The sequence below is a fragment of the Eretmochelys imbricata genome, chromosome 26 (genome assembly GCF_965152235.1).
Source record: "Eretmochelys imbricata isolate rEreImb1 chromosome 26, rEreImb1.hap1, whole genome shotgun sequence".
Taxonomy (NCBI): domain Eukaryota; kingdom Metazoa; phylum Chordata; order Testudines; family Cheloniidae; genus Eretmochelys; species Eretmochelys imbricata.
Window position 1 is genome coordinate 14,109,154 of NC_135597.1, and position 23,667 is coordinate 14,132,820.

At 49.2% G+C, this 23,667-nt stretch overlaps 1 protein-coding gene across 1 annotated transcript in view; it reads right to left on the reverse strand.

The window, feature by feature from the left end:
* Nucleotides 1-23,667, reverse strand: part of NUDCD3 (NudC domain containing 3) — a 58,479-nt gene that overhangs the window by 14,386 nt on the left and 20,426 nt on the right. The window contains exons 3-4 of the mRNA XM_077805809.1: nt 8,372-8,504; nt 279-422 (exon numbers count right to left, since the gene is read on the reverse strand). Of these exons, the coding sequence (XP_077661935.1) occupies nt 279-422; nt 8,372-8,504 (277 nt within the window). The remainder of the gene's footprint in view (nt 1-278; nt 423-8,371; nt 8,505-23,667) is intronic.

The window sequence follows — 23,667 nt, forward strand, 5'->3', positions numbered from 1 at the left end:
AGTTCGAACTTGCTGTAGGAAGAGCCATGCAGCCAGTGAAGGGATGTGGTGGGGACTGGAAACATGAGTCATTTGCAGAAGGAGGCAAGGGATCAATTCAGCATTTGGTTGGTAGAGCCAAATCAGGCCCCTTGATTTGGCAAAGGCTTCTACCACCCTGGCTTTGCAGATTGCTGCTTCTTGGTCAAAGGGCAAGGACACAAAGCCAACGTGCGTGTGCTCTTGCTCTCCCGCTGAGTGACTTTGAGAAGGGGGTGCCCAAAAGAGGCAGCTCTTACCAAGATGCACTTCGCTGGTTCCAGACTCCATAGGGAACTCTCCGTGTTGATCTTGTGGGTGAGTCTCCCTTCCATGAGGACACGCTGGCTGCTCCCCTCCAGCACAGCCACCCGAATTGAGCTGCTGCTGAGATCCACAGACACCTGGAAGTAGAGAGACAAGGAAATCAAAAGGGCCATTCCCTCCTGCTTTCTCCCCCGTGTTTGCTGGGGCGGGGAAGGGGGTCGAGTGCACTCATTGGGGATGAGATGAAAGCAATCAGATCTTTATATAGCAGGGAGGCAGGGAATCCTGCCACAGCTTGAGGGAGATAGAAAACCATGTATATGGAGTCATTTACTCGACTGGGGACTTCTTCGTGTGCCCTTTGCTGTTGCTGCAGTGAGAGCGCGTCCCTCACCAGCTTTGAGAATAGGGGAATGAGGCGGGTTCTGCGAAGGGTTCCACAGGGTTGAAGTGTGTCTCCCTCTCTCCCTGAATTCTTCACCCTTGTGCTTCACACTGCTAAAGACAAAGCGTACTTGCTGGGTTTGCAGGGGAGACAGCTTGGCATGTGCTTTAACGTCGACACCTGCAACTGCTGGAGATTCCAGCATCAACCCAAAGAACAGCATGAAAATTGTGATCTTGGGTTGATCCTACGCCTCCTGCTGCATCTGTGGTAGGCTCGGAGAGCATGTGGGTCACGGGGGTGGGGGCAGAACATGCCTATGGCATGCTGCCCTGCTACAGCACAGATTAGGACAGGGCAGGAAACGGAAGCAAGGAGACAGCGCTGACGGCAAAGTCAAGAAAGGTTTTATTCCTGGCATGCCCTCTACAGGAATGAGGCCAGGTCCCTCACACAGCAGCAGCGCTGCCATATGGGAGACCCTGACCAGACCTGCTGTGGAGGGGACATGCTTCTTGGAGACAACTGCTGGCTTGGTTCATGGAGTGGTGTTACTTTCAGTCTCAAAAGAGACCATCTGTTCTTTCTTCTGCAGCCTCAAGCTGCAGTCACTGAAGAAAGGGATCTGGGGGAGCCCTGCTCTCCCTCGAAAACAACAAAGGGTGCACTAACATATTCAGGAAAGGGAACTGCCCCATCTTTCAAATACTGCCTTAGCGCTGAGGCAAGGGAGTTACTGCTAGATTTGCCTGCACACTCTCCCAGAGTTCCCCCAGATTCTGCTCTGCAGTTCTCATCTGAAATGTTATTACATTATCCATTACCTAGGTGATTTCTAGTGACTCAGTGCGGGCAGGGGATAGACTGAAGCTGCTCCAGTCAGGGACTGCACCACAATTGCATTTGATAGATGCCACAGAGATAAAACAAAAAAATGAGCCACTTCTGACAGGTTCCTTGGAGACCTGGAGAGGAGCTGAGAACACCCAGTACACACAATGGAGGGGGAAACAGGGAAAGCAAGAGCCACTAAGCTTAAACACTGTTCAACCCGGACTGAGCAAGAGGGCTGTATCTAAAATACCCAAGTGTGAGCTGACTGGAGTCTCTAAATCAAACAAAAGGCCCATTGAGAGGAGCCCAAATAGAAATTCAGGAACAAAGGAGAAGGGGTGGGAGAACTGGACGGCTTAGGAGACTGGTAACGGCACCCAGTCCCCTGGTTCGATCCAGCCCAGGACAGACATGACTGGAAGTAAATTTCTATCTGACAGAGGTTTGTGGGCCTTTGTGAACAGAGCTCAGGGAATCCACATCCCACATAGCCCCTCAGAGAGGCCTCTCCACAGAGCCAGCTTCCTATTTCATCCCTGGAGATGGGCCCCGCCAAGGCAGGCCAAAAGCCTTTTGGAAGAGGGTTGTGAAGAGAGCCCGGCTGCTGCTCCGTGGACGGAGGGTTTTAGCTTGGCCCCTTTCATTCGTATCTCTCAGAGTTGAGGGAAGACAGGACCGTCAGAGGTTTAACCACAGGCAGCTTCTAAGCAGAATTAGTGCTACAGGCTACTGCTACCGCAGCATGGCCTAGAAAAAACCGGCAGCCTCCAAAGGGGAGGTCAGTGATTTAGCCACAGTTCAGCAAACAAATGAATCCTTAAATAAGCCTGCAATCCCTTTAGTATGAGGTGGCTAAAAGAGAAGCCACTTGAGGCTGGATGTACTTCCCCAAGTGACCTCTTAGGAACAACGAGACACGGGGCAGTAACTTGGCCAGGATAAGTGTGCCCAGGACCTGAGAAGTTTACAGCAACATTTCAAAGAAGATCAGACTCAGGAAGATGCCAGGAGGTGGTGAGCATGCCAGGAAAGGAATATTACATTTAATAAAGTCAATGGAGTATGGCTTCTCGTATTTGAAATGACTATAGGGCAGGGAACAGCTCGGGGGAGAGTTTGCTGAGATTGTGGAGAGACCCAGAGCAGATGGAGAGGCGTTCCAAGCTGATCTGTTAAGTGATATGGCACCAGGATTCCCCGGACAGATGTGACTCACTGTTTCATTGCGGGAGCTCTGGATCTATAAGCACTCCTGGGCTAAAGACAAGAGAGACCCTGATACAACACAATTAGGCTCCAAGAATAGGAACATTTATTGAAAATTTCTTCTCTCCCAGTTCAGATCCATTAACCAATGGGCTCTCAGCCTGAATATATATAGTCAAAACCAGACCTGTCAGTCACTGATATGGAAGGGTTTGGCCAACCACGCCAAAGAATGGACAAGTTGAGACTGTTTCCATAGCACAGGATAAGGTGGACTGACATTTCCGAACAAGCAATGACCTGAGTTCCAACAGCAGAGCACACCACCATGAACTAATCAATGAGCCAAACAGGCCAAAGAAATACCCTAAACAAGGGAGGGTTGGATCTGTAAACCTTGGAACGCAGAGAAAGGAAATTTTCAATAAATCAGAATAAGTTTTCCGATTCTACTAGTCCCACAGATCCTTTAACGAAGGGGATTTTTACAGCGCTACACCTTCAGGGAGGGTTCTGAGCAAACAGAACTACAGGGGGTTAAATTCCTTCTCCACTCCTGGGATGTCACAATGGGGCACACCCTCCTACCAAAGGCAGCACCTGCTGAGGCTTAGCGTGAGGGCTGCTACCGCTCTCAGAGAGCAGGCTTTGATGCTGGTTGCTGGACAGAGACTCTCTGACGTCTCGGCCTCATGGATGCACCATTTTAACCATCTTGAAACAGCAGATTTTGATACTTTTTCCTTTTAGATGCCAGGTGGTAAAGAATAAACAGCGCATTGAACTTGGGACTCCTGCGTGCAGTGGATGTAGATCTTGAGGGCTCTAGACCAGCTGTTCTCTTGGGCAAGATGGCTTTGGACAAACCAGGGAGAACAATTTTCTAGGCTCAATGAGTTAATTTTTGGGATACAGGCCAAGTCGTTCAAAGAACCACCCCACCGCTGCGGAATGTGCAGCGGCGTTCCTCGGTAGATCAGGCCCTACGGTCTCATGCCTTCTGGGCAGAGGTGATAGCTATCATGGAGACCACCTTGATGGAAAAGAAATACATGATTACGTTCCTGAAGGGCTTGCAGCCCCACCTCCCAGCTATTTCAATGCTTAGCCAAAACCGGCCCCTGGATTCAGAGAAGCTGGCTAAACTGCAGCCAAGCAAGACTGAAGCAACGTTGGTGGGAAGAAGTTGTGATTTTAAGATCCCCCACTGCTGAATGCATCAGCCCTTCAGATTGTTAAACGGGCCTGGAGCCTCGGGGCCCTTTTTAGCTCCTCTGGGCTACTGGATGTCCAAGGAGCCGCAGAAAGGCCACACGTGCACCTGCGATGGGCCAGTTGATCGGGCCCCATCCAAACACACACACTCTTGGCCACAATGACTCATGCACTTGGAGACTTCCAGGCTTGATGATTGCAATTCATATCCAGAATGACACCACATGCCCTGAGGAAGCTCCAACAAACACAGAACACAGCAACCAATCTGCTTAGCAATTCAGGTCACCGTGATCTCATCACCTCATGGCTCTGCTCTGTGCAGTTGCGCCCCATTAAATATAGAGAGCGATTCAAGGTCTCTGTCCCTGATGCTCAAAGTCCCCCATGAGATTGCCCTAACTGCCCCTGCCCCCACCATCACAACTTCCCACGACAACTCCATTCCACTGGAGTCACGAAAGATGGGACCCAAGAGTGCGGGAGACAGAACTTTCATCGGAGCTGCGCTGAGACTATGAAACTAACTCCCACAAGAGAGCATAACGACTGTGGGCCTTGCTGAGTTCAGAACTCAGCTCTTCCATGTCGCTTTCAGCCCCAATAATTTCTTCGCGCACAAATACACCCACATACACCCGCACCAAGCAAGCAAGCAAACAAAAAAAACCTATGAACTAATCCAGCTAATTCTCCTACAGGCTGGGAAGGAAGAAAGATTGTCATTGTTATTTCTATGTTCAAGTTCTGGGGAGGCACGCATACTAATGGAATGGGGGGTCCTACAAGCAATCAGAGTTCAAGATGAGAGAGAGGAACCTTTTCCCTCCCAGTCTCCTGCTGCTGCTCCTCCAGGGACAGTCCAGGGACAGCTACATTTAAGCTTGCCTGAGCCAAAATGCCATAGTAACTGTCCTAAATCAAAAGTTAATCATGTTTAAAATGAGATTTTAAATCATCTTTGGTGCTGGGCACTAGTTCGCAGCCAAGGAAGGCCAGTGAAGTGCATTTTAATCTCACTTTACTTGGGCTTTTTTGCTGCAAGGTAGCAAAAGAATAAGCTTATTTGTAGAATGTGGGTGAACACTTCCAGTTTGTAAGATGTCGTCATTCACAAATTCTATGTCCATTTACTTTCAAATTTGGTAGAAAAATTCTACTTTGACCCCTGACCTAGCCTACCATTTTTGACGTAGATACGGACATTTTTGTGGATTTTAGAGTGGGTCAAGATCTGGTTTAAATGAAAACTCAGCTGCAACCTTAGCTGTGTCGTTGCTTCCATGACACGGGAAGAGGGGGTGACATTACCATGTGCGTGAACTGCTTCGCTACAGCGCTCGTGGCACCTCCTGCTACTGACGGGAGAAGTGCATGCTAGAAACCCACCACTGATGAGTCAGATGTTACCGTCACCTCTGAACAGCTGGGGTCAGCCACAGCTCAGCTCACAGCCACACAGCTCGCAGACTGGTGGCCTCACTCCAACGCTCCCAGGGCCTTTGCCCACATCAGGGAATGTGGAGGTGCTGCAGGTTAGAAAGATCTGCAGTTTCTGTGCCGCGGGACCAGGACCGGATGAGAAGACACGAGTGGTGTCACTTCCTGTTTCCCTCCCCCAGCCAACCCCTTCTTGACCCTGCAAAATGCTGCTTTTACATTGTGAGGCTCCTGAGGAGGAAAGGAATGAACCTGAGAGTTTCCATGCCTATCCCCAGGACACCCCTTCCTGCAGCAGAGGGCCATGCCTGTGTTCACACACATGCTGCCTTGCCTTGCCCAGAACTCCTGCCTCCCATCTAAACCTCGGCACGGCGCTGTGGGAAAGCCTGTAGAGCAAGCTGCACGAGCAACTCCATCCAGCACCAAGTGCCATAATCTATATCCTCTTCCGAAAGTGACAGAACACTTGGAAACATTCATTAAGATTCAACCCTCCATGGGGTAGATGATGGCGAAAACAGAGATTACTTGACCCACCACTGAAATGCAGCCACTTCTGCAGTGGGGCCAGGCCAGCTGTTTAACAGCATGCGGCATCACTACACAATTGTGTAGGACAATAAATGAAGAGATCTCAAATCCAGTTGAAACTGCAGGGGTGTTTAGAGAGGAAGAAGAGGTGGTGGAATCTGGACAGGACGCTGGGGCTTACACCTTGACCCTTGCAATAAATGCCTTGGGAATGTTAAGGAACACCAGTCATCGGGAGCTCAGTTTTACATCTCATTTGAAGGACAGCACATTCAGCCACACAACACTTCCTGCATTGTGCTGGGGAATTGACTCAGAACTAGCTCACAGGGAAGACCACGCTTAACAAGCCACCAACACCACTCCTACAGATCCTCGGTGGTCTCCCATTCACCTTGATCCTGCTTAGTTTATGAGATCTGAAGAGAACATGGCACAAGACGGGAGCATCTGTGAGCAGGTCATGTTGGGCTTTCCTGATCACGATCTAGCCAACCAGCTCTGGGAGAGACAGACCATCTTTAATCCAGTTCAGTTTCCTGATTACCAAGATTAGTCTCTGCAGTGGAATTGGGCTGACATCTGGCAAATGTATTTGCATGCAGGGAAAGGAGAAGTAATGTAAACTGAGCTAAAAAATAACATGAAGTGACTACATCAGCCATTAAACTCTGCTGCCAGGGACCGCAGGATCACCCCCAAGGTCATGCTGGGATGTTCATTAAAAGGAAAGGCGGGGAAAAAGAAAAAGAAAAGAACGACAAGCCAGAGTTTTATTTATGCCCCTCTTTCTTCTAAGCAGAGTGAACACTAACCCTTTCCTCTCTCTCTGCTGTCCCTTCTCTAGCTGCCAGCGGCCTTCAGCTCACAGTGCAAAAGGGGGTTGGAGGATCCATCAGAATGAAGGATGCCTCTGCAGTGCACCCATGCAGTACCAGAGTTCAGGACCTCCCATGCGAGGACGCCGCTCCTTCAAGCGGGTGGCACTGTCTGCAAACAGCACTGTGCTTTCAAGTCAGGCCCAGAACTTCACCAGCCTGAAGGCTGTTCCCAAAGAGGAAAAGCCCCTCACTGCAAAACAAGGTAGAAGCAGGTTTTGTTTTCCCAGACCTAGCAAGAAATGGTTCTGGTTCATTTTAGAGACCCTGTAGAAAAAGGGTGTCTTGGGTGCCCCCTGCTGGCCCTGCAGCAGCAGTTAACCACATTCTCCCTAGGTCTGCGCTGCCACTGTCAATTATGCTGATGCACCAAACAAAGCTATTTTGGATACGGAGCTATGTAGGCTGAAGCTGGTGAACAAAACCGACTGTGCTCATTTCAGCTGCCCTGAAAACAGAGGGGAAGGAAAAAAAAAAAAAACGTATTTCCCAAATGGAAAAATACAAAGTCAGTGGGGGCCTCTTTAAAGGCTTCTAGGACAACGAAAGTAAAAATAAAGCTCTGGCTCGAACAGCCAGTCTGCGCACCCCTCCCCGAACCCACCCCCACCAATAAGATCACAGAGTGGGAACAAACCGAAAAGGCGTGTGATTTACATTGGCTACCCAAACCCACGGTCCAGCCCAGCAATGAGATGCTCATAGGGCAGCAGGAGAGAAGAGAGTGCAGGAAACGTGGAGGAGAAAGGGCCGCTCCAGCTACCTGGAGATTTTCCTGCAGGTACAAGCTAATAGAAGAGTCACTCACCAATGGGTCTCTGCCAGGAAAAAAAAAAAAAAAAATCTCCATCCACCCGACAATATTGTCAGATCAACTCAAATTCAAAAGGGCCGCGCTTCCCCACACGTGCTAACCGAGCAGGGGAGAACAGGGGAGGGGGACCGGATGGTCAAAGGGATCTGCCTCATTCTGCCTCAAAGGGATCTGCCTCATTCAATAAAACCCTTGCGAGTCTGAGGAAAACAGCCTGGGGAGAAATGAAGCGGGCCACTCTGCCGCATGCCTCAGCTGTAGTCATATGAGCTGCACTTGTTTGAATCCACCCTGCAGGCAGCTCTCTTACAGCAGCACAAAATAAAGCTACAGAGCAGTGACCCACGGGGCAGCCTGAGAGGAACGGGAACCTCGTGCGGGACAACCTGGCCTTTGCTCACACCAGTTTGGATACCATCTTTCCTTAGGAAGCCTCTGCTTGGAGGCAAGGTCTGGGTTTCAGCGTGTGTATATAATGCAGCCTGCCAGGGAAGAGTCATTCAGAGGCAGCATCTGGGTTTCAAGCGAGGAGGAGTGGAGAAGAAAGAGGAAATATGTCACGTATTCCTCCAGGGAAGCTAGGCAGCGTCTGGGGTCTGCAGAGGTATGGCACTTAAAGGGAATCAAGCAAGTTTGGGGTGCCCCCAGCCTGCACACGCCTGCTCCATCACCGTTCAGCATCACTTTGCAGGCAGTTAGAGCTGCTCAGAAGCAACACACAGGCAGGCTGGGGCGCTGAGGGGGAGCTCGTCACTGGCTGATAGCCCTGGCACTCATTACCTGCCTGCCTTTCATGATGTGCTTGGGGACTGGCACTTTAATCTCCAGGTCGCTGTAGTCTTGGGACCAGGTGTAGTTCTCTCGCACGGCTCCATTGTAACTGTCAGGGTTGGTCTGGAACTGCTCCTGCCTCCTGAGGGGAAAGAGCGAGATGCTAGGTGTCAAGTGGCTCGGCACGCGGAGAGTGGGAAACACCAGGACACGCTGGGCGAGGCAGATGGAGGGTGCTGTGCCTGTAATCGGCTACCTGGAGGCAGAGCAAGGAGCACCGAAGAGTGACTTGACAGGCACTCTGCTGCCCACGCCCTGGGATCTCTCTTCGCTGGGGACACCTGCTAAAGGAACAGGTTTGAAACAGCTCCAGGCTCCTACAGGTCCTTCCCCAGCCCCAGGACCCCTTGTACAGAGAGAGGGGTGTCACCGGCCTTGCCAGTTTGCTGCTTATTAATGGCCCAGGTAGACTCAATATCTCTAATACCCATGTTTGTGTCAGAAACGCCCGTGGCCAGCCTAGGGAGGAATGACTGTAAACGTGCAAAGGGATCAGCATGCAGTTGCATCCAGGCGTGCTGAGCCCCTCCATCTCCAACCTCCACGCAGCCTCCAGACAAAGACTATTACCTGCCAAGACATGTCTAGCCTGACCCAGTGACCTCAGCACACGTGGGAACATGACAACCCGATGAGGAGAGAGGAACTGGTGAACGGAGGCAAACTGGGGTTTTCTAAGGAATATTCAGATTTCCTTTTGCTACTTAAAAGGTGCCAAACTGGATGAATCCAGCGACAAGGGAGACACGACAATGGTGGACACGTGCTGCTGTCCTTTAGCATAGCCTTCCTGACCTGCCGCCACTTGACGGAGTGATACAGAAGAAGCCACCATGTCCATACAGCCTACCTGCCTGCCTTGGCCAGACCAGAGAGAGGCGCTCACAGAGGTAGCTGGCGAGAAGGAAGCAGATTGGGCAGTACGACGACAGCTGGAAAGAGAAGGTGGGCTATAGCCAATGCGTGGCTGATGGAGGCTACAGTTAGAACCCCTCCCCCGAAACATGACGACAGTCTCGCCCCTTTAAACATTTCTCCTCTGTGTTACTCAAAGGGGAACTGCAAAATAAAAGTGAAGAATGAGGGAAACCTACCCAGAATCCAGAGACCCCATGCACCAGCTTTGACTCACTTTTTAACATTGTTTCTTGGTATCCCTGGGCTCAGTGATGATATCCCAGAATGCTTCACTCTGACATAATGAATGCCATAGATTGCAAAAAAGGCACCTGGTATTTGCGGTTTTGTGTTCTAAGATCATTTTGCTGAGCCAGGAAGTACCAGAAGGAGAATTCCACAGAGGGAGAAAGAGGATTTTTAAAGTTAATGGGATCTGGGTTTTTTGCTACCTGATTTCCTGCCCCCCTCCATCCACCTCCATGCCTGGGTTAGACAGACAGGAGCTTTGGAATCAGAATCTGGACTACCGTCAGGTCTTATTTTTCTTTTGCATTCATCTTAAAAAAACCTCAAACAACCCTAAAGCTAACTGCCATTTGAGGAAATCCGCGTTTAGGAAGTAAACATTAACTGCCTTGACTCTGATGGGTTTCTAACTTAGAGACGATTGCAGGATTTGTGTAGTAAGACGCTTGAGGAGTTGTCATAGTTTGATCTAACAGCTTTGTTGTGTAGTGGTTTTTTTAAGAACTGGTGCATTAGAGGAGCATTTTCGAACCTGTAGCTCAGCATTACCTGTCTAAATGGACACTGGTACATTTAAAAAATTCCCACTGACAATTGAAACAATTCAAGATTCTGATGAGCTCCCTTTAAACAATGTGGAAACAATTATTTACCTAAATTCCTTTATAAAATATTGATTTGCAAAAGGCGTTTTCTGTTCCCCTGTGATATTTGCAAGGGTCTATCCAGCAGGGAAGAGTGGCAGCACCGAATATGCTTGAACGCACCCTCTCCTTCCTCACTGGGCACAGGCCTGTTGGCTGACATCTCTTCTTCAGTTTTGCAGCTGTTATTACCGGTAAACACCCTTTTGCAAGGTCTGAGGGGCACAATATGTATGCACACAAGCCCTCGACCCCAGGCAAAAGCAGAGCAGGCTCTGGACTGGCCACACAGCAGTGAGATCAGCTCAGGCGTAAGACTGGATGCGTAACTGACCAACAAAACAGTGAAAGTAACTCCTCGCAAAGGAGTTACCAGTGCATAAGGGGAACACGCGAACGAAAAAAAACCAATTGTTTTCATAGCTATAGGAATCTTACTGGGTATTTATAACAGTAATCCATAGAATTTCCAGCTGGAAATGGGATTCCTAACTTGTAAACATCCCTGTAAATCACTGTCAGAATAAAACCGCTTTCATTTTAATCTCACAGGAAGGTTGTGTGTGTTTTTTTTTTTTTTTTAAACAATCGTTTCTAAACATAGCTGCAGCGCTAACAAAAGTCTGAGATATTTTAAAATGTTTTGACATGTACCTAGTCTTCGATCCTGATTAATATAAACATGGGCTGCAGTGAGTTATGTAACAGGTAATGTAACAGGCCCGCAAGACAGCCCACCCAAGGGACCTATCCCCCATGCACGCACCCACGCACTGCTAGGCCTTCAACCAACCAAGTGTGGGTGGCTTCCAGCAGAACTGCATGCTGAAGATTATATAAGACACACAGATTTTAATTAAATTAAGGGTTTGTTTTTTTTTAAATAGAGAGTTGAAGGGGTAAAATATAAGATTTCACCAGCCTTATTAAAGCACCTTTTTTGGCAGGTGATTTGGAAACCGCTTGCTGAAATTAACAAACGAGAGCACCAGACCCACAAGGCAGCAGCTGAAGTGTCTGAGCTCTGCAAGCTCAGCGGCTAGCTGCTATGTCCTGTCCCTGTGGAAATGGACCAGCGCAGAGATTTAAGGAGGGTATTGAAACACTTTGACAAAGTTTGATTTGCCTGGTGTTCGCCCATTGGGCCTCCGTTTCCACGGAGACGGGGTTGGCATGGCAGCAGAGAACCAGCGTTCTTGCTGGTTGGTTCTAGCTGCCAGCTTCCAAAACCACCCACAGATTTCAGGAACCAAAAGCACTGGGGGACAAATAGAAAACGAACGCGCAGGGGAAGATTTCAGACGCCCCACAACACCCTCGCCCACGACCGCAGAGTCATCTCGGGAGGGCAAACTGGCTAATGATTTCCAAGCCACGTGATCTCTTCAGATACCTGCACAGCTTGAATAAAACAAGATCACTTCCAACTCAGGGTCCTGATGTCAGCAGCAGCTATTGCTACAGAGGCGACTCCGAACGGTCATGTTGCCATGCAAGCAGAATGCCTCAATAGAACGGTCTGAAAAAGCACTTTATGGTTACACCACACCCCCACATGCTTCATGGGGAGAGGAAGGATGATCAGGTGGTTAGGATGCTAGCTTGCGCTGTTGGAGAGCCAGGTTCAATTCCCCTGCTCTGCCACAGACTTCCTGTAAGACCTTGGGCAAGTCACTTAGCCTCTCTGGACCTCAGGTCTCCATCTGCATTAAAGATCATGACGGGCTCAGATACTATGTCAACGGGTGGCTATAGAAGTATCTCAGGTCTATAGAGAGACCCATGTTTCTCACCCACTCCTGAGGGAAGAGATCTAGTGTGCTGCATAAGGGTTACTGAAAACAACAGTGGTTATTAATCAAACAAATCCCTTTTGTAATAAGTCACCAACCTGTGGGGTTATCCCCCATATCCAGAGTCAGGCTTTGCATTACCCAAATCAATCCCTCCATTCTCAATGTTTTTTTATAAAGGGCAGGAATCGCATTTGGCCCTCTGAAGTATAAAGACAGCCCGGGGAAAGGGGTGGGGGAGGGGGTTTAAAAAAAAAGGAGGGGTTCTGCTTGCTTGTTTCCAGCAGAAATAATGAGGTCTCAATTTATCTGGCTTTGCTGAAGGGCTCCTGGGAGGACTGGAGAGCTAGTGGAATGAGGACATTACAAGACCTATTGAGAAAGGGTCATGAAATTTCAAATTTGGAGAGGGTCTTTTTGGTTAGTGCCTATTTAATTCAAACCCCTAACAAACAGCTGGGAGAAAAAGCTCTCTGTGAAACATGCAACACCTCCACTCCAACTAAGGGCTGAGAAAGCTGCTGTTCCAGTTCTCTGGTCATAGAATATCAGGGTTGGAAGGGACCTCAGGAGGTCATCTAGTCCAACCCCCTGCTCAGAGTAGGACCTTCACAGAGTCATCCCACAAAAACAGGAAAGAGACAATTCGATGTGCCTGATATTTCTAAAATAAAAGCAGGAAAGCAAACAAACATTCCAGGTCTCCGTTATCCATCAGAAAAAAGCCAAAGGCGGCACCCCTTCTTCACATTAATTCCATATGGCTGTGTAAGCAATTGGACCACAGTCCTGTTTCATTCTAGCCAGCTTTCCCTCTTCAGCCTCTCAGCATATCTACTTGGGGACTCAAGTAGCTCATAAAACAACACAATGGTATTAGTGTCATTTAAATAACATACACCAATGAGGGTGACACATCAGAAAGATGGGACAACAGGAGAATTACTGGATCAATGTCTGGGGCTTCCTACCGACTACCAAAAGGCAGGCTGGGATTTTTATTTCACAAACTGAAGCTGGGGGATAGCTATTCATGACTGTATTGTAAGAGAGTTTACAGGCCTCTCCTGGGTCACTTAAAGCTCGCATCTCATTTTAATCTACAAACAGGGGCTTCAGAATGACTTTCCTCAAGGAAACCTCCAGCTGCTCCATTTCTCTTTCCACTTAGCACGTTCTGTTTCTGCACCCCAACCTGCATGACAAGGCGGTTGGCTTTTTAAAGGGCTGCTCTGCATTTCTAATTGGAGTTGGGGAGACAGCAGCCACTTTGCAAGGCAGATGAAAAGGAGAGTGCTCAGAGGTCACCCTCCTGCGGCAAAGGTCAGTCTTAACAAGGGCTTGCGAGGCCTGGAGAGAACAGGCTGTTGCACTCCCAGATTGACATCAGTGCGTCTCTGCTGGGAAAACTGGGCAAACAAGCTGCAGCTCATCAAAATGCAGCTACTGGGCTGGAGCCGAAAGGCACAGAGGAAGGACGTCATCTTGATACTTAGTGCTCACCTAGGGCTGGCTGGAGCACATTTTCGCAGCCCAGCCATGAGTTAGGCCTCACAACAGCCCTGAGAAATAAACCAGTATTACCCACTATTTACAGATGGGGAAACTGAGGCAGCGTGACTTGCCCAAAGCCCCTCCCATTCCTGCGAACATGCCACCAAGCCCTGCTGCCTCCTAGAGAGACTCATAACCGCAATGCTACAGTTGGCCATTCTTTGCATTATCTCCATTTCCTTCCCCTGCTCCCATCTAACCCTCCCCAGATGTTCTTCCTAATTACTTCTCCAAGCTAGGTAATGCTTTGTCTTTCCACAGAATCTTTCAGCTTCAAAATGCACGTAAGAAATCTGTCAACCCACTTCTGGGGTGGAGTAGGGCAGTTGTCTCTCAAGACACAGCAACAGTGCACAGAATTTGGGACAGAACATTAAAAATGGGTGATTTAGAGAGGCAGGATGGAACTATGTAAGTGGAAACTTACCAATGCAGTTGGGTTAACACCCTAACCTTGTGCAGTGGTAACACGGGCTCTTTAAAGAAGTGGTCGGGACCTCACTTTTGAGCACAGCTCCTCCTGCTAACACCACAGGAGGGTAGTAGGTTCAGTACTGACCCAGAAGAAATGGCACCGTTCACGGACTCACCAACACCATTTCCGGCAGCTACCTGGGCTTCCCACAGAGGCCTCCCATCCAAACACTGCCCTGGTCTGGCCCAGCTTGGCTTACTTAATCCTTTGTGTTCACAGCATAAGGTAACTGGCTAGAGCTTCTTAGCTGGAGTGGGAAGATAAACTAGAAAACAGCTGATCCCCTCTCCTCAGAAATACTGGGATGGCATCATTTCAAAGTGAGCAGGGCAGAGAGGACTCTTAAGGCACCTCCTTCCATTGTTGCCTCCTGCCATGCTGGGGCTTAGACGTGCTCATGGAAAGATGGTCAAACATGCTGCTAGTCTTGCTTCAATAGGGCCACCAAGTAGCACCAGCTGCACCTCCAGAGAAAGAGCCTTTCCTGCCATCACACAGCAAAAACAACAGCCCCTCCCACTGATCATCACCCAGGGGACAGGGTATTCATGGAGCCAGCTCAGGAACATCTGCAGTTGGTCTGTAGGCAGAAGACTGTCAATGACTACCACCACCTGCTGTGCTGGTCAGTGTACTAGGGCACAGGAACGCTAGCAACGGCTGGCAACAGATGGTGGTGGGGTTGAGTAGAGGGAGGGTGAAAAAGCATCAGCTTTAAAATAAAAGGTTTGGTATTGATTGCACTTGGCTGCCTGGTGGTGGGGATGGTGTGGGTGGGTCTGTGTGTTCTGTCTTGCTCTATTTTTGCTCGCAATGTGTCATTTTGGGGGAGGTGAAACCTTTAACAATGCACCGCCGAGAAGCAGCAAATCTGTTTTTTGATCCTATGGACTGCAACACACAGCTATGCAGTCATTAATACCAATGCCTAGACCCACTCCCAAAAGAGATAAAGACCTGCAGCTGCCTGGGGGTCAAATGACCATCCAACTGCAAGTGCTGGCCACTGAAGGAAAGAAGGGAGGAGACTGTTACTTACCTAAAGAAAAGGAGTACTTGTGGCACCTTAGAGACTAACCAATTTATTTGAGCATGAGCTTTCATGAGCTACAGCTCACTTCATTGGAGCTGCAGCTCACGAAAGCTCAGCAGCAGTCTCTAAGGTGCCACAAGTACTCCTTTTCTTTTTGCAAAGACAGACTAACACGGCTGTTACTCTGAAACCTGTTACTAACCTGTAATTCTTGTTCTTTAGACTAGTGGCTCTCAACCTTTCCAGACTACTGTACCCCTTTCAGGAGTCTGCTTTGTCTTGTGTACTCCCAAGTTTCACCTCACTTAAAAACGACTTACTTTTGTATTTTTATGTCCGATTTTGTAAGTGTCCCAGCCACACTATTACTGACAAATTGTTTACTTTCTCATTGTTACCATATAATTATAAAATTATAAATACTGTACTTACATTTCAGTGTATGATATATCGAGCAGTATAAACAAGTCATTGTATGAAATTTGAGTTTGTAGCGACTTCGTTAGTGCTTTTTATGTAGCCTGTTGTAAAATAGGCTCCGTAAAAATATCTAGATGAGTTGATGTACCCCCGGAACCTCTGGTGGTGCTCAGAGATGAACGTGTACTCCTGGTTGAGAACCACTGCTCTAGAGATCTAGTCAAAGCAGAGTCCAGACTCTGCCCAGGCCTTAGACAGGAATTCCAGGCTCAAAGGGCAAGCTTGGTCCTAATCCGTGCTGTGGAATGCAAGCACAGCAGGTCCTCCTAGAGCAAATAGTGACGTTACTGTCACACATAGAAAGTGAGGGAATGCAAAGATTTCAGAACCCTCAACTCTGTAAGGAGTGGGAACTCATCCCACAACAATCACAGAGAAGGAATTTTCTTCTCTATAGACTCCCATCTCAACAGATCCCCCACTCTTGGAGACAAAAGCTCCAGGAATGGCTCGATGAAATTATACAATCATAGAAAGAATCATAGAATATCAGGGTTGGAAGGGACCTCAGGAGGTCATCTAGTCCCACCCCCTGCTCAAAGCAGGACCAATCCCCAACTAAATCATCCCAGCCAGGGCTTTGTCAAGTCTGACCTTAAAAACCTCTAAGGAAGGAGATTCCACCACCTCCCTAGGTAACCCATTCCAGTGCTTCACCACCCTCCTAGTGAAAAAGTTTTTCCTAATATCCAACCTAATCCTCCCCCACTGCAACTTGAGACCATTGCTCCTTGTTCTCTCATCTGCTACCACTGAGAACAGTCTAGATCCATCCTCTTTGGAACCCCCTTTCAGGTAGCTGAAAGCAGCTATAAAATCCCCCCTCATTCTTCTCTTCCGCAGACTAAACAATCCCAGTTCCCTCAGCCTCTCCTCATGAGTCATGTGTTCCAGTCCCCTAATCATTTTTGTTATCCTCCGCTGGACGCTTTCCAGCAGGTCATCTAGTCCACCCCCTCACAACAAGACAGGATTAATTATACCAAGACTGTCCCTGCGGGTGTTCATCTAACCTGTACTTAAAAACCTTCACTGACAGGGATTCCACAACATCCCTTGGTAACCAGTGCCAGTGCTTAATTATCAGAGTTAAAAAGTTTTTCCTAATATCTAACCTCAACTGACTACACAGAACATAAATAAGAGAACAGCGACAGGTGCTAGGAAGTGAAAGGTAAGGGGTTTCTTTAATGGAAAGGCGTCAGATAGCTCAAAGGGAGGTAACTTTGAAATCTCAGTTTGGACCCCTCCTGGCAGACTTGGGACACCTGCTCAAAAACACCAGACCTCACTCTCTACCCTCTCAGGAGTCAACCTGACAGGGACACCAAGCTGGGATGGAGAAAGATGCTCTCGTTCGGTCTGCTAAGACATGTGTCATGGAGTCCCCGGGCCATGCTCTAGAACTGCTCCCTATGAAGCCAGTCAGGACTCTGGGGAACTCTCCTTTCTGTGAGCAGACTGTCTTCAGGGCAAGCAGCTAACATGGCTTCCACCTTCCTGGGTTTGACCTCGGAGCATTCAGCATCCTCTGCCCCTCCGCGTGCTTCCCACAGTGAGTCCGCTCAGGCAGGGTCCTGGGAAAGCCAGAGGGCCCAGCCCCACAACTCCGCAGTCAGACGGGACTCTCAGCCAGCCAGTAAAACAGAGGTTTATCAGATGATAGGAACATGGTCTAAAACAGAGCTTGTAGGTGCAGAGAACAGGACCCCTCAGCCGGGTCCATTTTGGGGGGCAGTGAGGCAGACAACCCCGTCTGCACTTCACTCCATGTCCACAGCCAGCCCCAAACTGAAACGCTCTCCAGACCCTCCTCCTCTGGGCTTTGTCCCTTTTCCAGGCCAGGAGAATTGATTCCTTTGTTCTCCAACCCTTTAGCTCTCACCTTGCAGGGGGGAAGGGCCCAGGCCATCAGTTGCCAGGAAACAGGGTGTCGGCCATTCTCTGTGTCCAGACCCCTGCACACACCTGCCTTCTAGGGCTCTGCAACAATTACACACCCTTATCCCACCCCCTAGATACTTAAGAACTGCATAGGGGAAACTGAGGCACCCCCAACAATATTCAGAAGAAACATTAAGAACAGTCCCGCTTCATCACAACATGGACAGCCCCGATCAGGTCAGTTCCGCTACCCTTTGGAGGGTCAAGAACCATACCTGTGTCGGCCAAGAAAAGGCCATCGGGATTGTGGCTTTTCTGCCTCTCCTGTGACGGGTGAGGAAATTTCCTAGCAGAGGTAATAGAGAAAAGGCCAAAAGAGCCTGAGCTTAGATGAGATCACTGGTTTATCGTCAACATTAAGTGCATTTACTCTTGATCAACCAATTCTAGCTTACACTATGTTTGGTCACTTGCCTTTCTCCAACCATTTCCTCTGCCGATGACATTTCTGATTGTTCTTAGTCACGAGGTGGGAAACGCTGAGAAAAATCTGTTGAGCCCTTTCAGGGGGCATTACAATTTTCACACCCTATGAACACTTTGCTGTCAACAGTAAGTTTCATAACAGGTCCTCATCCTGCTTTTCAGTCACAGAATTAAGCTTCACCATGATATGGGACTATCCCGATTGTACAGATAAGGAAACAGATGCCTGATCTACACCAGGAGTTGAGGTCGAATTTAGCAGTGTTCACTCGATTTAACCCTGCACCCGTCCACATGGCGAAGCCCTTTTTTTCGACTTAAAGGGCTCTTAAAATCGATTTCCTTACTCCATCCCCGACAAGGGGATTAGCACTGAAATCGGCCCTGCTGGGTCGAATTTGGGGTAGTGTGGATGCAATTTGACGGTGTTGGCCTCCAGGAGCTATCCCAGAGTGCTCCACTGTGACCGCTCTGGACAGCACTCTCAACTCAGATGCACTGGCCAGGTAGACAGGAAAAGGCCCATGAACTTTTGAATTTCATTTCCTGTTTGGCCAGCATGGCGAGCTGCAGGTGAATGCAGAGCTCATCAGCAGAGGTGACCATGATGGAGTCCCAGAATCGCAAAAGAACTCCAGCATGGACCGAACGGGAGGTACGGGATCTGATCACTGTATGGGGAAAGGAATCCGTGCTATCAGAACTCCGTTCCAGTTTTTGAAATGCCAAAACATTTGTAAAAATCTCCCAGGGCATGAAGGACAGAGGCCATAACAGGCACCCGAAGCAGTGCCACGTGAAACTTAAGGAGCTGAGGCAAGCCTACCAGAAAACCAGAGAGGCAAACGGCCGCTTTGGGTCAGAGCCCAAACATGCCGCTTCTATGATGAGCTGCATGCCATTTTAGGGGGTGCTTTGACTCCATCAATGGAGTGGGAGGCAACACGGAAGCAGGTTTTGGGGACGAGGAAGATGAGGAGGAGGAGGTTGAAGATAGCTCACAGCAAGCAAGTGGAGAAACCAGTTTTCCCGACAGCCAGGAACTGTTTCTCACCCTGGACCTGGAGTCAGTACCACCCGAACCCACCCAAGGCTGCCTTCCGGACCCCCCAGGCAGAGGAGGGACCTCTGGTGAGTGTACCTTTCTAAACAGTATACATGGTTTAAAAGCAAGCGTGTTTAATGATTAATTTGCCCTGGCATTTGCGGCCGGTACAGCTACTGGAAAAGTGTGTTAACATGTCTGGGGATGGAGCGGAAATCCTCCAGGGACATCTCCATAAAGCTCTCCTGGATGTACTCCCAAAGCCTTTGCAAAAGGTTTCTGGGGAGGGCAGCCTTATTCCATCCACCATGGTAGGACATTTTACCACGCCAGGCCAGTAGCACGTAGTCGGGAATCACTACAGAACAAAGCATTGCAGTGTATGTTTGCTGGCATTCAAACAACATCCGTTCTTTCTCTCTCTGTGTTATCCTCAGGAGAGTGATATCATTCTTGGTCACCTGGTTGAAATAGGGTGCTTTACTTAAGGGGACATTCAGAGGTGCCCATTCCTGCTGGGCTGTTTGCCTGTGGCTGAACAGAAATGTTCCCCGCTGTAGCCACGCGGTGGGGGGAAGCAAAATGTGACCTTGTAACAAAAGCACATGTGCTATGTATGTAATGTTAACAGCAAGGTTTACCATAAAAGAGTGTACCCATTGTTCTATAAAATGTGTCTTTTTAAATACCACTGTCCCTTTTCTTTTCCTCCACCAACTGCATGTGTTTCAAGGATCACAGTATCTTCTCCTTCCCAGAGGCTAGCGAAGAATAGAAGGTGAAAAAAAAAAAAAAAGCAGTCATGATGAAATGTTCTCTGACCTCATGCTGTCCTCCCACACTGACAGAGCACAGACGAATGCGTGGAGGCAGACAATGTCAGAGTGCAGGAAAGCACAACATGAACACGAGGAGAAGTGGTGGGCTTAAGAGAGGGCTGAAGATGATAGGTGGTGACAGTGTGATGACAGGAGGCAGGATTCAGTGCTGGAGGATCAAACTAATATGCTCCAGCGTATGGTTGAGCTGCAGGAAAGGCAGCTGGAGCACAGACCGCCGCTACAGCCCCTGTGTAAACAACCGCCCTCCTCCCCAAATTCCATAGCCTCCTCACCCAGATGCCCAAGAACGCGGTGGGGGGGCCTCCGGCCACCCAGCCACTCCACCACAGAGGATTGCCCAAAAAAAAAAAAGAAGGCTGGCATTCAATAAGTTTTAAAGTTTTTAAGTGCAGTGTGCCCTTGTCCTTCCCTCCTCCCCCACCCCTCCCAGGCTACCTTGGCAGTTATCCCCCTATTTGTGTGATGAATTAATAAAGAATGCACAAATGTGAAGCAACAATGACTTCATTGCCTCTGCAAAAGGTGATCGAAGGGGGGAAGGGAGGGTGGTTAGCTTACAGGGAAGTAGAGTGAACCAAGGGGGGGGGGGTTAATCAAGGAGAAACAAACAGAACTTTCACACCATAGCCTGGCCAATCATGAAACTGGTTTTCAAAGCTTCTCTGATGCGCACTGCGCCCTCCTGTGCTCTTCTAACCGCCCTGGTGTCTGGCTGCATGTAACCAGCAGCCAGGCGATTTGCCTCAACCTCCCACCCTGCCATAAACATCTCCCCCTTACTCTCACAGATATTGTGGAGCACACAGCAAGCAGTAATAACAATGGGAATACTGGTTTTGCTGAGGTCTAAGCGAGTCAGTAAACTGCGCCAGCGCGCTTTTAAACGTCCAAATGCACATTCTACCACCATTCTGCACTTGCTCAGCCTGTAGTTGAACAGCTCCTGACTACTGTCCTGGCTGCCTGTGTATGGCTTCATGAGCCAGGACATTAAGGGGTAGGCTGGGTCCCCAAGGATAACTACAGGCATTTCAACATCCCCAATGGTTATTTTCTGATCTGGGAAGAAAGTCCCTTCCTGCAGCTTTTGAAACAAACCAGAGTTCCTGAAGATGCGAGCGTCATGTACCTTTCCCGACCATCCCATGTTGATGTTGGTGAAATGTCTCTTGTGATCCACCAGTGCTTGCAGCACTACTGAAAAGTAGCCCTTGCAGTTTATGTACTCGCTGGCTTGGTGCTCCGGTGCCTAGATAGGGATATGGGTTCCGTCTATGGCCCCACCACAGTTAGGGAATCCCATTGCGGCAAAGCCATCCACTATGACCTGCACATTTCCCAGACTCACTACCCTTGATATCAGCAGATCTTTGATTGCGTTGGCTACTTGCATCACAGCAGCCTGCACAGTAGATTTGCCGACTCCAAATTGATTCCCAACTGACCGGTAGCTGTCTGGTGTTGCAAGCTTCCACAGGGCTATTCCCACTGGCTTCTCAACTGTGAGGGCTGCTCTCATCTTGGTATTCTGGCGCTTCAGGGCAGGGGAAAGCAAGTCACAAAGTTCCATGAAAGTGCCCTTACGCATGCGAAAGTTTCGCAGCCACTGGGAATCATCCCAGACTTGCAACATTATGCGGTCCCACCAGTCTGTGCTTGTTTCCCGGGCCCAGAATTGATGTTCCGTGGCATGAACCTGCCCCATTAGCACCATGATGTCCACATTGCCAGGGCCCGTGCTTTGAGAGAAGTCTGTGTCCATGTCCATGTCCTCATCACTCTCATCACCGCGCTGACGTTGCCTACTCGCCCGGTTTCGCTTTGACAGGTTCTGGTGCTGCATATACTGCTGGATAATGCGTGTGGTGTTTAATGTGCTCATAATTGCCAAAGTGATCTGAGTGGGCTCCATGCTTGCTGTGGTATGGTGTCTGCACAGAAAAAAGGCGCGGAACGATTGTCTGCCGTTGCTCTGACGAAGGGAGGGGCGACTGACTACATGGCTTACAGGGTTGGCTTACAGGGAATTAAAATCAACAAAGGGGGTGGCTTTACATCAAAGAGAAACAAAAACAACTATCACACAGAATGGCCCCCTCAAGGATTGAACTCAAAACCCTGGGTTTAGCAGGCCAATGCTCAACCCACTGAGCTATCCCTCCCCCTGGTATTCCAGGTAGGACTGAATCCCCATTAAACTTTTCAAGGTGCCCCGACAGACCTCACTGAAATGATTGTCGGCCGTTGATTTCATGGAAGGAGGGAGAGAGGGAGGGGGGAGCAAATGAATACAAAACAAATCTGGTCTATTTCTTGTTTTGATCCACTCCATCTATCTTTTACATCTTAGGCTGGCAGCAGACGGTGCAATACAACTGCTGGCAGGACTAAAGAGAATGACCTGGTCGAGTCACTCCTATTTATGTCCCTGTGCCCACGTCTGCCCAGGCGCTCCTGACCGACCTCACCGAGGCAGCTAAGAGCACCTAGGACATGATGACGATGGTTATCAGGCCTATTGCACCGTCTGCTACCACAAGGCAATGAGCTGCTGCTGTGTAGCAATGCAGTACCACGTCTGCCAGCACCCAGGAGACGTATGGTGACGGTGAGCTGAGCGGGCTCCATGCTTGCCGTGGTATGGCGCCTGCACGGGTAACCCAGGAAAAAAGGCGCGAAATGATTGTCTGCCCTTGCTTTCACAGAGGGAGGGCCTGACTTCACGTATCCAGAACCGCCTGCGACAATGTTTTTGCCCCATTAGGCATTGGGATCTCAACCCAGACTTCCAATGGGCGGCGGAGACTGCGGGAACTGTGGGATAGCTACCCACAACACTCCGGAAGTCGACACTAGCCTCAGTACTGTGGAAGCACTCTGCCGAGTTAATGCACTTAGAGCATTTTGCGTGGGGACATACAAAATCGAATATATAAAAACGATTTCTAAAAGAACGACTTCTATAAATTCGACCTAATTTCGTAGCGTAGACACACCCAGAGAGAGGTGAAGGGTACTGCCCCAGGTCACACAACAAGTGTGTGGCTGAGGCAGGGGGGATGCTAGTCCTGTTCTCTAAGCACTCGACTGTGCCCTTTTTGACAAGTGAAGCTTTTCTCAAGCTCAGAAACCTTGCTAAACACAAAACAATTTCATTAGACGACACTGAAATAAGGAGCTAGTAGGAAGAGGATGTGTGATGCATCCATATGCCTTAACCACATAAGGATGCCGCAAGTGTGGTATTCCTGAGAGATGCACTATGCGCAAACAGACCAGCATTTATTTCAACGATTAAACATTCAAATAAAGGCCGCTTCTCCCCGACAGCGGCCTAGAGCAAGAGGCGTCCATCACAGTAATTAATTGTGAGTTCACAAACACTGAATTGTGACAACAAGGGGATGAATCAGGGAGGAGGTGGCAGATTTTAGAGGAGATGCTTCAGCTGGCACATGAGCATTTTGGCAGGCAGCAGGCCTGGAGTGCATCGAGCGCTGGATAATTGTACTTCCTGAGGTTCTGTGCATCGCGCCAGGCTAGAGAACCCGTGCAACGAGCTGGGCTTGCCATTCTGTCATGTTTAGGGTGAGGGCCTGTTTTCATCTGATAACTGCCGGCCCGGCCTCAGCAGCCATTGGTCGTGCCAGCTAGCACTTGTCTCGACCAGCATTTGGAAACACAGTCAACCACTCTCCTTGCACCAGTGGCTTTTCACCAGGGCTGACGCCTCCCCACGACAAAGCCCCAGCACAGCAAAAAGATGCTCTGGCTAGCTACTCCCATTATTTCGAGTCACAGAAGGGAAGATTGAGGCAAGGCACCAGTCTAATAATTCTTACACTTGAAGGCACCACCTCAGC